This window comes from Nomia melanderi, chromosome 1, assembly GCF_051020985.1.
Source record: "Nomia melanderi isolate GNS246 chromosome 1, iyNomMela1, whole genome shotgun sequence".
Taxonomy (NCBI): Eukaryota; Metazoa; Arthropoda; class Insecta; order Hymenoptera; family Halictidae; genus Nomia; species Nomia melanderi.
The window spans coordinates 15660347-15673161 of NC_134999.1; the positions used below are offsets into that span (position 1 = coordinate 15660347).

At 37.3% G+C, this 12815-nt stretch overlaps 1 protein-coding gene across 1 annotated transcript in view; it reads left to right on the top strand.

Moving 5' to 3' along the window:
• Positions 1 to 12815, top strand: part of apolpp (retinoid- and fatty-acid binding glycoprotein apolipophorin) — a 61658-nt gene that overhangs the window by 37670 nt on the left and 11173 nt on the right. Inside the window, exons 11-19 of the mRNA XM_031986029.2 lie at positions 173 to 399; positions 1012 to 1504; positions 1778 to 1962; positions 3638 to 3858; positions 5567 to 6140; positions 7173 to 7423; positions 8359 to 8602; positions 9434 to 9670; positions 12018 to 12151. Coding sequence (XP_031841889.1) covers positions 173 to 399; positions 1012 to 1504; positions 1778 to 1962; positions 3638 to 3858; positions 5567 to 6140; positions 7173 to 7423; positions 8359 to 8602; positions 9434 to 9670; positions 12018 to 12151 — 2566 coding nt within the window. The remainder of the gene's footprint in view (positions 1 to 172; positions 400 to 1011; positions 1505 to 1777; positions 1963 to 3637; positions 3859 to 5566; positions 6141 to 7172; positions 7424 to 8358; positions 8603 to 9433; positions 9671 to 12017; positions 12152 to 12815) is intronic.

A 12815-nucleotide genomic window follows, 5' to 3' on the forward strand; every position in this document is an offset into this window, starting at 1 on the left:
GAATTTTTATTTATTATACAATATTTATGCTTCGTTGATATTACTAACTGATAGATTTATTAAAGATTTCTGTAGCCTGATTTAAAATATTTACTACGAGCCTTTTTCGTTTTTTATATATCATTGTGAATCTCACTAGTTGTGATAAGTGAACACCATCTTTCTCTCGCAGCCTCCATTTTGACGCTGCCTTCCCGTGAACTGGCAGTGACCGCTACCTACGACCTGCCGAAGACCAAATACACCGGAGCCTACAAATTGGACCTGTCGGTTTACCTCGACAGAAAGAATAAGCCATCTGACAAGACCAGTCTGACCGCAGTTGGAGACGTGAACATCGTAAAGAACAGCGTCGCCCTGCACGGAGAGACGAAATTCTCGTATCCAACACAGCCGAAGGTAACTTTGTCGAAACACTGATTTGTATTATACTCCACGATTCAATAGGCAATTCTTGTAAATGAGGTTTTATTGTCGTATCCATCGTCTGCATTACAAAAAAAAAAAAAAATAGAAAAATGACCCGAGAAACAGAAAAATTACAAAAGAAATAGAGAAATAGCATAATCGCATTCAAATGTAGCATAATAACATAATACCTAATAACAACAAAGACTTCGTGTCAAGATCAAAATGATAACTGAAAGAATTTCAGTTAAAACATTATATATAGTAACAAACAATCTTAACAACACTCAGAGTTCAAGATGGAAGCGCTAACCGAAATTCTTTCAATGAAAACATTATACATAATAATAATTAATCCTAATAACACTCAAAGAGTTCAAGATGGAAACGATAACTGAAATTCTTTCAATTAAAACATTATACATAATAATAATTAATCCTAATAACACTCAAAGAGTTCAAGTCAAGATTAAAACGGTCACTGAAATTCTTTCAATGAAAACATTATACATAATAACAAACAATCCTAACAACACTCAAAGAGTTCAAGCTTAAAACGCTAACCGAAATTCTTTCAATGAAAACGTTTCATTCCCTCGAAAGAACATGGTGGTGAAAGGAACTCTGAATGTCGGCGAGGAACGCCTGCTGCACGCCAACCTGGAGGTCGACGTCTTCGAGAAGAAGGCGCAGAAGATCTCGATCACGGCGGACGTGCAACGTCATCCGATAGGCGGCGGCAACAACGTGACCAGCGACATCCAGGTGCACAGCGTCGGCCAGAAGTTGAAGCTCAGCCTGAACTCATGGGCGGCCTACAGCGACAAAGAGGTTGGAGCCAGTAGCTACTTCACGTACAACGATGTGCATCAAAAACCAAAATCCCTGGGCGGCCTGGCCCGAGCAAATTGGAACGGTGCTGACCTGCTGCTCACTCTGCCTGACCAGGAATTGATCAGAGAACAATGGAAGATAGACGTGTCGAAGGACGCTGTGAACATCCTCGGGGAACTGAGCTTGCTAGGCGAGCCGGCTGAGGTGTTGAAGTTCGAGTCCAAGGGACTCAACAGCTTCAAAGCCACGATGTACAGGCAAGGTGAGTTGAATCCTAGACTTCTGGGACACCCTTGTAGCGAGTGAATCTTTGAATGAGTACGAGATGCGAATGAGTGAGAACGAATGAAATAGAGCGACAGGTAAAAGATGCGAAAGATTGGTTTTATGAAGAATGAAAGAATGTGAGTGAGTGTTGATAAATACGAGTGCCAGGAGAGAACGAGCGTTAGTTGTTAGCTGAGTGGCGTCAAATAAAAGAATAATACATTAATTTACCACAGTTAGTATGGAACTGAGAATTGATCATTTCCAGATAACCCGAAGGAGAAGGTAGTCGTCAACGGTCAACTCGTGTTGGGTCAGTTAGCCGAGGTCCATGCTAATATGTACGAAGATAGTGCCAAGAAAGAGCTCTTCCGCGTGTTGCTACATCTCGACGAGAAACAGTTCCTGAAACCGGACTTCAGTTATGACAAGGAGAACTTGATGAAAGTTTGGGTGAGTAACATCGAAGTTCAATGTCAACGTATTCGTAAAAGGGTTGTCCGGAAAGTTCGTGCCGATTTTTGGTAGATGACGTAAGGACAGATCTGAATATAATGCTCGTGGATGCTGGATATTCACATATTTAACCAGTTAACTGTGGAATTTAGTTGGGAAAACCTCTCATTCTGCGCACAATAAAATCGAAAAATGGAGCGTGTACTCGTCGAACGCAGAACAAACGCACGCAGAGTATATTTTAATGAAAGATCAAAGCGAGACAGAGAAGAATTACATGTTTATGTGAAAAAATAAAGAATTCATGAAAGATTAGTATGTCAAGCTTTGCGATGATGTGTATATTCGTCAAACACACTTAACTGGCTAATGTGAAGGATATATAGGGTGTTCACATCATTATGGTACTAGCCAGCGTTTTTCTTGTGAATAGTAAATATTAGAAAAGAGAAAGAGGAAAAACTAATGCTGTTTTTTATACGCAACACAATGGCGTATGCAATCTTTTTGTGTTTATACTATTTTATTAGATATGAAGGTGACCTTCATTTTTATAAATGCAATGCTGTATATTTTTTTATATCATATAAAAGCGTGTGCCTACGAATTCATTCGTATATTGCAGAGTGACCTTCAAGGTTATGTAGGGTCAGAAGAAACATTTTGACTATTTCAAAGTTTGCCTAAACGAATTTAAGGTCTACTTAGACTCGATGGCTTTACGAACTTACTGCTTGCGAGGCAACGTATTTTTGCTATTTAATATAGATATTCGTTGTTTTGAGTAAAATATCATGTCAAGCTTTTGTATACTCGTGAAACACAGTTAACTGTTTAACTAATCTAATCTAATTGGCACTCAAACGGTTAACATAGATTAACACAAGCGTTGTCGTGCTGTTGGGTGTGTCGTATAGCGTGGGTTATTCTCGATCAATGTTTTAATCTGATCTTCATCTGTAGTTTTTTCTACCAAAAATGGGCACGAACTTTCCAGGCAACCCAATACTTCAGAATAAAGGAAAATAAAAGGAACACCGAAGAAAGTTGAACGAAGCTTGAATTCTGAGTGTTTCCATCGTGTTGTTACGACATTAACCGTTTGAGTCCCAGGTGTCGATCTTACGCTCTTCAGATTTGATGTCGAAAAAGCCCAGCGCATTTGAACGATACAACTGACGGCGCACTCGCAATCTGACGAAACGTGCTCAACTTTTTAGACGCGTGTATGTCGCATTGCTACTTTTATATATATATATAATAGTATTAACACATTGCGTACTGGTAACGAGAAATTTCGTTTTTATATAAAGACTCGTAGCTATATAACTTTGATAATTACCACAGCATTTAAGGAAATATTAAATTTGATTAGAACTAATTGTCCATTTAAAATATATTACATAACAATATGATACCTAAGTTTCTTTTATAGATAGTGATATAAGTTGATCTCACTGGAAATCCTCACAATTTAATTTTCTGATAATTAGCCGGAACGCAATGTGTTAACATAGATTAAAACAAGCGCTATCGCGTTGATCGGCTTTTTCCGAGCGTGTTTTCTTAAAAACCTCTACCACTCAAACGGTGAAATTCGCGAACTGACTACGACGTTGAGGATTTTCGTGCGAATCCCGATGGCACTGAGCATCGATTCCGAATATTTCAGAAAGATGAAGAGAAAAGGGCCAGCGAGCTCAAGAAGAAGAGCTCCGAAGTCGGCGAGCGCGCGATGAAACATTTGACAGAAGAAACCGGTGACCTTACGCAACACTTGAAGAAAGCACAGCCAAACTTGCAGCCACTGTTGGATTACTATCAGGGCGAGCTGAAGAAACTCGAGCAAGAGATCAGCGCTGATGAAACTGTCAAAGCGATCGAGGCTACTCTGTAAGTATCACGACTTCAAATGCTCCTTCAAAAGACACTTTAACACTAAAACTACCAGACGGATCAAAATGAGTCATTCCCGATTTCTTCATTTAGCAATTATTAAAAAGATAACAGATGTTTCTCTGAGAAATTATTAAAGAAATAATAATTGGCAATGCGCAAACTGAATTAGAAATCAATCAAAGTCTCGATAGATGCACTCTTGAAGTTTCTATAAAGGGATTTCAGAAAGTCAGTGTAACTGCTCGGTAGGTTTAGTGTTAATAAAACCGAATATAACAAATCAATTTCTTCGAAAGAATGAGAATTTTAAGAAACAGATTACATTCAATGATCTCCCTCGTGTTAGATAAATCGTTAACACTAGAATTACTAAATAGGTCAAAATGACCCATTTCTTGATTCCTTTGTGATGAAAATAATAGAAATTTTTTCAATTAGAACGCTATACTTAAGACAATAATATAATAATAAATGATGCTAATAACAACACTCGAAGAGTTCAAGTCAAGATTAAAATAATTGAAATTCTTTCGATTAAAAAGTACACAATGCAATACTGACTGAAAAGGTACGAATACCTGTTTGACAAATGACTAAAGAAACGAATTAAGTAGTACCCAAACTGAAATATAAGTCTATAAAATCTAAAAGCGTGAATTTAAGATTTCAATTGAGTTATATTTCAGTTTAGGTATTACTACATTTTAGACACTTTAAAAAGACGGTTCAAGTGCTAGTTCTAGTGTTAACAAGAGACGCGAAGTCAATTATTCTATTCTCGTCTTATATCCTTTTTCCAAAATTCTCTCGCAGTTCCTCTGAAAGAATAATCCTCGCGTTCAACGATAAACATGAATTCTCTAGAATCATTGAATACCTATAAGGTGGAGTGGGCTAAGTGCACCCCAGTTTTTATTAAGTTTGACTTTCAACCCATATATCTTTAATTCGTTTTATAATACTTTGACACTTACTGAAATCAACGAATACTTGAGTTAATACGCTTTAATTAACATTGACAAAAACGCCAATTTCACTTGTATGTTTTAATTTTTTAAGAAAATTGTAAAAAATCCAACAACTGTGCAGTTTCCCCGAAAATGGGGCATTAAAACCGATTTGAAGTCTTATATCATATGCTACGAGGCAAGAGTATAACTATTGATACGTTTGCTATAAAATACTTTTTACCGCATTCAAATACGTTGCTTCGTAGTATATAATGTATTTCGTAAGTAGACGTGCTCTTTACATGCGGTACCTTCGAACTGGTTGGCATAAATAGGGGATTCCCTTCATTAATTGGGCGACATCTACATGGTTAGGATGGTTAGTTAATATAACCCTTTACGGACGAATGTCGACATTTCGGCGAAATGAAATGTTGATGTTTCGAAGACTAAGTCGCCAACTATTTAATTATTCAAACAGCAAGAGATCAGCACGTATTTCCTGGTTTTTCTATTATTTAAGCAATTGATATACAATTTTGCTTCGTCTGCTGAAAGTTTTGTATATTTCAAAGAATCTTCGTCCGCAAAGGGTTAACTTTGTGTAGTTACCCCGTTTATGCACTCACCCCACTCCACCTTAAAATATTGAATATCCAAATAATAATAATAAATAATATCTAAATAATAAACTAAACATCGAATATCTAGAATGAATTATTTTCTATACATTATATCCTCTGTTCCCGAAGGAAACATTATTTCGGCGGCATCGCCTCCGTTATCCACAAGGCCATGAAGAGTCTCGCGGAGAGCTTGCAACAGCTGCAGAAACGACTGAACGACATGCTGAACAACTTGAAGGAGGAGTGGAAGTCGGTTTACCCGGTCCTGCAGACTTATTACCAGAAGATATTCGAACAGTTCATGGAGATCCTGGAAGCGCTCGCTAAACTCGGCAAGGCGTGCCTGGAGGCGCTCCTCGATCTGATAAACTCGTACCAAAAGGAGCTGCAGGATGTGATGAGCGTTATCAGCAGCTTGACGCAGGACCTGTCCAAGACCGTCACGAAGATCCTGGAAAAATTGAAAGGCGACATCGATGAATTCACGTCCATGCTGTCCAATCAGTTGAAGGCTTTGTCGATTTACGATATGGCGAAGGAGAGGTACGAACAGTTGAAGAACTGGGAAGTCCCAGAATACCTTCTGGGTACCGTCAAGGAAATTTGCAACCTTTTGAAGAACTCCGCGCCTACTATGGAGGTCCGGCTACTCGTCGAAGCCACCTGCGAGTACTTCGGCAAGCTTTTGAAACAAGAAAAGGTATGTATTGATGTATTTATGGGAATATTTAGTTTCCGAGGAATAATAGAATAAATAGAATGGATATTCTTGGGTGTGATAATAGGACTGTTAACCCTTTGTTTTGTAACGGATGAGATTCGTGAAGATTTCGAATGGAATTTAACCCTTTGCTCTCGAAAGTTTTTCACTAGAAATATTCGATATTCTTCGATGAGATACAGACGATGTTCCTTGAAACTAATTAATGAGGAAACATGTATAAATTGAGAAGGAAAGTTATTTTATTTCAATATTCCATATATTGATGCATCGTACAAAGCTTGATATTATATATAAGACTTTATAATTTTGCAAATCAAATCAAGCGGTGACTGAGAGTCACCTCTCGAGTGCAAAGGGTTAACAAACATAAATATTAATATTATATAAAATAAATAATAATGATTAAATGAATGAATGAATAAATATATAAATATTCTTGGTTGTGCTAGTAGGACTGTTAACCCTTTGTTTTATAACTTGTGAGATTCGTGAAGATTTCGAATGGAATTTAACATAAATATTAATCGATTCTGTTGAATTCAAATGAAATATTATTCTTCCGTTATTAATTATCATATTGCAGAGCAAACGTGGATATAGAATATATATAGAATTTTCCTCTTTCTTTAATAAATTACTGACAACGTTATATCACACGTGAAAGTAAATCATAGAATAAGGGGTTAATTGGTACATGAAGACTAATGAATTTGTTTGCTTCTAATTGTAGTTAAATAGCTTAATGCTTAAATGCTAATCGCTTCTTTTATTAGTTTCGAAATGGAATGTTAACTTGTCTCGCAAATTAGTCGATCTCGTCAATCCCGGATTCGTATATAAAGATGTAATTAATTAAATTAAGTTAATTCTTATAATTAACAGCGACTTTCGTTGAAGTAGGTGTCTAATGTATTCTGTTGTATTGAGTCTGCGTATTTCTTCGAGGCATTTTATTTTCTATTCGTTGAAATTCAACGAACGAGAAATAATAACTAAACTAAATTTTAGGTCGACACGACGGCCGAGCTGAAGAAACTTTACTCGCTCGCGGTACCCGCGATCCGATCCGTCATCTCCGCGGTGCAGAAGCAGGTTACATGGGGCGACGTCCCAGTCGGCGGTTCTGTCCGAATCCCATCACTCCTTGACCTCAGCCTTCTCTCTAAGCTCCCGGGCATCTTCACTTTACGCGTTTCCGCTATGAATCTGTTGCGCAACGGAGAACTGCCAACGCTTTTGGACCTGTACTATACATACAGGTAACAGACTTACTTTCCGTTTAACGCGTTCACAATTTACACTCTTTCCCATCTGGCGGCTGAATTCTCAAAGTTGAAAATACTGAAATCGATAAGTCAATTACTTTTCAACTATATGGCAATGTTTCCTGATTACCAAAGCATTTGGCACAGTGATTCGCCAAATATAAGTATTAGTAGAATTAAATTATTAGTATATTATGCTATATTAGTAGAATTACTATATTAGTAGAATTAAATTATTAGTATAGTATACTATATTGGTAGAATTACTATATTAGCAGAATTAAATTATTAGTATACTATACAATATTGGTAGAATTACTATATTAGTAGAATTAAATTATTAGTATACTATACTATATTAGTAGAATTACTATATTAGTAGAATTAAATTATAAAAATATAATTTACTTCTACTAATAGAATTAAGTCTATTAGTAGAGTAGTACTATTAATAATTTAAGTCTACCATTTGATGGTACACGTCGTCTAATGTGAAAATGTCAGCCACCATTGGTACACCGATGGTACACACCGATGTGTACGTGTTAAACAATCCGAGCCTTTGTGTGAACCTTGCCGCGGCAAAATGAGAACAGCCAATTTTCTGCCGCACACAATAATAAGTTTTGCGATTACGAAAGAAAGAATTCAAACTGGGTCATTTTAACACTAGAACTACCGAGCAGTTGAATTGACTTTTTCAAATTTCTCTATAGAAACTCGAAGAGCACATCTGTTCAGACTTCAATTGATTTACAATTTTTGAATAATTTCTCAGAGAAACATAGGATAGAATAATTTCTATTTAATAATTGCAAAAGGGGGAATCTGGAATGGGTGATTTTGACGCTACTGGTAGTTTTAGTGTTAACTGATTCACTAGCTTTAGTATTGAAACAGAACCGAAAAAGAGGCTCATGATGTTCCAGGCCAACGCGTCACCTGAGCGACCTGGTCCCGCCGTTCAGCAAAGTGGGTATCGTCACCGACGGAGGACACTTCTTTACGTTCGACGGCCGCCACATGACCATGCCTGGCACCTGCACCTACATCCTTGCCCAGGACATGCAAGACGGCAACTTCTCGATCGTGGCTAACTTCAACGAAGGCAACCTGATCAGCGTTACCATCACCGAGCCCAAGGAGAGCATCACCCTCAAGAACAACGGAAATGTGAGTATACCTTACTAACTCGACTGCATTATCGATTAATTAATCTCGAAACTACACGATACATTATACATTATATATTATTCATTAATTTAATAATATCATTGAATTACTAATTCGATTAACCCTTAACACGTTTAGTGTACTATGTGTACCACACGTGTACCACATGTGGTTAATTTTTGTAACAAAATATCTTTAAGGGACACATGATCAAGAATAGCTGTATACCTTACAAAGCACCGAAAACATCAAGAAACGATACCAAAATATATAAAATTAAAAGAAAACTTGAATATAACTTAATATTTTATTTAAAAAATCAATACAGCTCATAAGCAAAATATGATCGAAATTTCCGGGGCATTCAACGTGTTAAAATGCTGAGTGGAGTCCTATAGGGAGCCGAGAAAGTACTTGCCCTTAATAATTTTGTAAGTAGTTTTTTGTAATTTTTCATATTGTATGTGTTTTCTCTTTTTTCGTCAAGTATTGTGGATGATTTGTCTCCTGGAGACCCCAGTATGTTTATAGCTAAAGCAAAATAACTGTAATGTTTTTAGAATAGACAAATCATCCGCAATACTTGACGATGAGAAAAGAGAAAATACATAAAATCTGAGAAATTACAAAAAATCACTTACAAAATTATTAAGATAAAATACTTTCTGGTCTCCCTATGGGACCCCACTCAGCATTTTAAGGGTTAACTGATAGTTATGTAATCAACTGTACAAGCAAATTGGATGATTGTCGATTTAACTGATCCACTGTGAATGAATTAATCAAACTTCGTCTACTATACACTGAGCATAATATTAATTACAACCCTAGATTCTGGTGAACAACAAACCTGCCGATTTCCCGGCGAGCACGAAGAACCTGCACGCTTACTTGGTCCCGCCGTTCGCCAGCGTGAAATCCGATTACGGAGCGCGTATCTCGTGTTCCGATGAGAAGCCGATGATCTGCGCCGTCCACGTTTCCGGTTTCTACCTGGCCAAACTGCGCGGTCTCTTCGGCGACGGCAACAACGAGCCCTACGACGACTTCACTCTGCCCTCTGGAAAGGTACGTGGACTAAAACTGTGACTTGTCAAGTAGCCGGGTACCTGAGTTATCTGTAAGATGCTCGGGTACCTCGAGTAGTAGTTGAATACTTGGAAAGTCGGATGGTGATACCCTTAGTAACCAGTTATAGGAGTTTATCAAATACTCGGGTACCCGAGTACTCAGGTACTTGGCTATCTGATGAAATACCTAAGGAATTTTCTCTGCTCGCCTATATTATGGGATGCCCGAATAATTTTGCTCTACTGTTGCTTTACTATTCAGATATTTCATATAGTCGAATACCTAGGTACTTCATATGGTTGTGTACGTAGGTCTCTCATATATGTGGGTACCTAGGTGTTTCATACGCCCGGATACTCAAATATTCCATATATTAAGGTACCCAGATATCTCGTATGACCAAGTACCTAGGTATCTCATATGACCGAGTACCCAGGCATTTCATATATTCAGGTACCAAGGTATCCCATGTGCCCCGATACTCAAATGTTCCACAAATGCAAGTACCCAGATATCTCATATGACTGAGTAACCAGGCACTTCATACATTCAGGTACCAAGGTACAGTGCGTTACTGACATGATAATTGTCTGTGGCTCAAAAGTTTTGAGACTCAAAGGGATTCAGCCATACAGTCCACCTCAGTTCACGGTTCGGCCAGTAACAAAGATATACCGAAACTAATTCCGGCATTACTATCAAACCGCGAATGCACGTCTCCCTTTGTACCTCTTCACTTTTCAGCCAAAATCCTGCTGAGATCATGTCAGTAGCACATTGTACCTCATATATCTGGTTACCCACGTATCTCGTATAGCCGGGCAAAACTACTAGTTCCAACGCAGACACGAACGCAAACTTTCCGGTCGGTTTTCCACTGTGACACGGAAACCGAGAGCGTTCCTGGAAACGGGAAACTCAAGGCTCACGTGCGTACGGCGAGTATCTTGAACGATCTTTCACCGGGCGAGCCACGTTCTCTATTCGGTTCTTTCTTTCCCCGCTAATTGGCCCCTGGGGTCCACCCCGAGCTTTCGTGAAATTGATTGTCAGAGGGATAAATAGATTAACGCGCTGGCTACCCCGCTATTTATTTCGGTAACGATCTTGACGGTTGCAATGTTTCATCAACGCTAGAGCTACCATGGTTCAATCGAATGATTCGTGTTTGTTCGATACAGATTGTAACAGCGTACAATTATGAAGATTTTCATTTCCACTCGTATTTTAGAGTACGCTTCAGCGAATTTATTTATTACCGTTTTTAATCGTTTATTTCTCTTTCGAATAAGCAGAGAATGTAACGAAATTGATTTTATATTTTGTGCATTATCGTTTCCACAGAGAAAGTTTTGTCACTTAGATGTTGCGTTTTCAGTTTCACGCGTTTCGGAATGAACATAGATTCTGTTTATAAATTCCCACCGAAGATTCCGTTCCATTATTCAACCGTGACCGTGCCGTTCTTTTTCGGTTATTCGGCAGATAGTCCATTATTTTTTGAAGACAAGTACGTAACGGGTCGCGTGACCACGAGGCCCGTTTTCTTCTTTTTAGACACGATGTTTCTGACACATGACGACTTCTGAATGTCGAACTTGAGTGTAACGCGAGAAATAATCTTTCAAGAAGTTCCTTAAACGATGAGCATAACGTTTACTTTTCGTCTTTAACACTAGAACTTCCGAGCATTTAATACGATTAATATGCAATTCCTATAAAAATTGTAACAATAGATTATTTTCAGTTTCTTTAGACACTCATTATAGTACTGAAATGAAACTATTTATTTTCAAAATCATTTCGAATATTCAATGCTTCGAAAATATCAATAACTACTAAACAAAAAAATCGAAACCAGTGATTTTAACTGGTACGATAGTTCTAGTGTTAAGAAACGATTAAAGAATGGATATGCGAGGGCGTATATTTACGCCTTTCGTATATATTGATAGACTTTTGAGAACGTATATATATATATATATATATACGCCTTTAGCAGTCAAAGGCTTAATCAAACAAATTGAACTTGTTAGTCATTGAATTTGATTTAACCCAATAAAATTATAAAATTTAAAATTCGATATTAAATTTTCTATAATCTACCAACACATAGAACATCGAAATAAAATAATTTCGTCATTTAATTTATGCAAGGTATTTCTTTATATTAATTGTAAAAAATACCATTGACACATTTCATCAGAAAATAAGGAATATTTGTTGCGAAAAATATTCTCAAGTGTAAAGGGTTAAGATAACGTTCAAAACTTTTTGGATTAAAAATGAATTATTTCTTTGCCAGTGAAATGATCGTTTCTTTTAAAAATCACTCTTTCCTCAGATTACCGACAGTGCATCTGACTTTGGAAACGCATACAAGCTGAAGGATGACTGTCCCGCTGCAACTGCTGTCCATCATAAAGACCGTGCTCCAGTTTGTACAGACTACTTCGCTAGCCAGAGCTCTCCCCTCAAGTAAGTTATCATTAAATTATGATCGTGTCTAATTAAAAATTGCAAAAAGAGAAATATATATTTAACATTCTGCAAGATGAAATAATATTCACCCTTTGCGGACGAACGTCGACATTTCGACGAGATGAAATGTTCATATTTGGAAGACTAAGTCGCAGACAAATGATTTAATTACTCGAACAGCAAGAGATTAGGACATAGTTTCCGGTTTTTCTGTTAATTAACACGTTGAACGCCGCACGATTTCATAGAGCAAAATACACAAAATGGAAAAAATACAATATTAAATCATTTGACTGAATTGGATTATTATCATTGTACGTTCATCAAACTGAATGTCACCGCAATGGGTAGCATTATTTATAATATAGAAATGTTTGCGAACAATCATCGTTTAATTGAGTGAATTATAGTAATTCGATTTGCTTGGGGGTCACCGGTGATTTAATACCGGTAATTCGATTTCCCTTTGAGTTAGTTTCAAAGAATATCGTCTTCGCCTCGTCAAAAAATGTTAAACGTTTCTAGTGGGAAACTTCCGAGTACAAAGAGTTAAATGAAATAAATACAATTTCTTTATCACCTACTTGCGAACGTTTCGAAATTTTAATGTATCTGTGATTTCTGTTCGTGTTAGCTTCAAAGAATATCGTCTTTGTCTCGT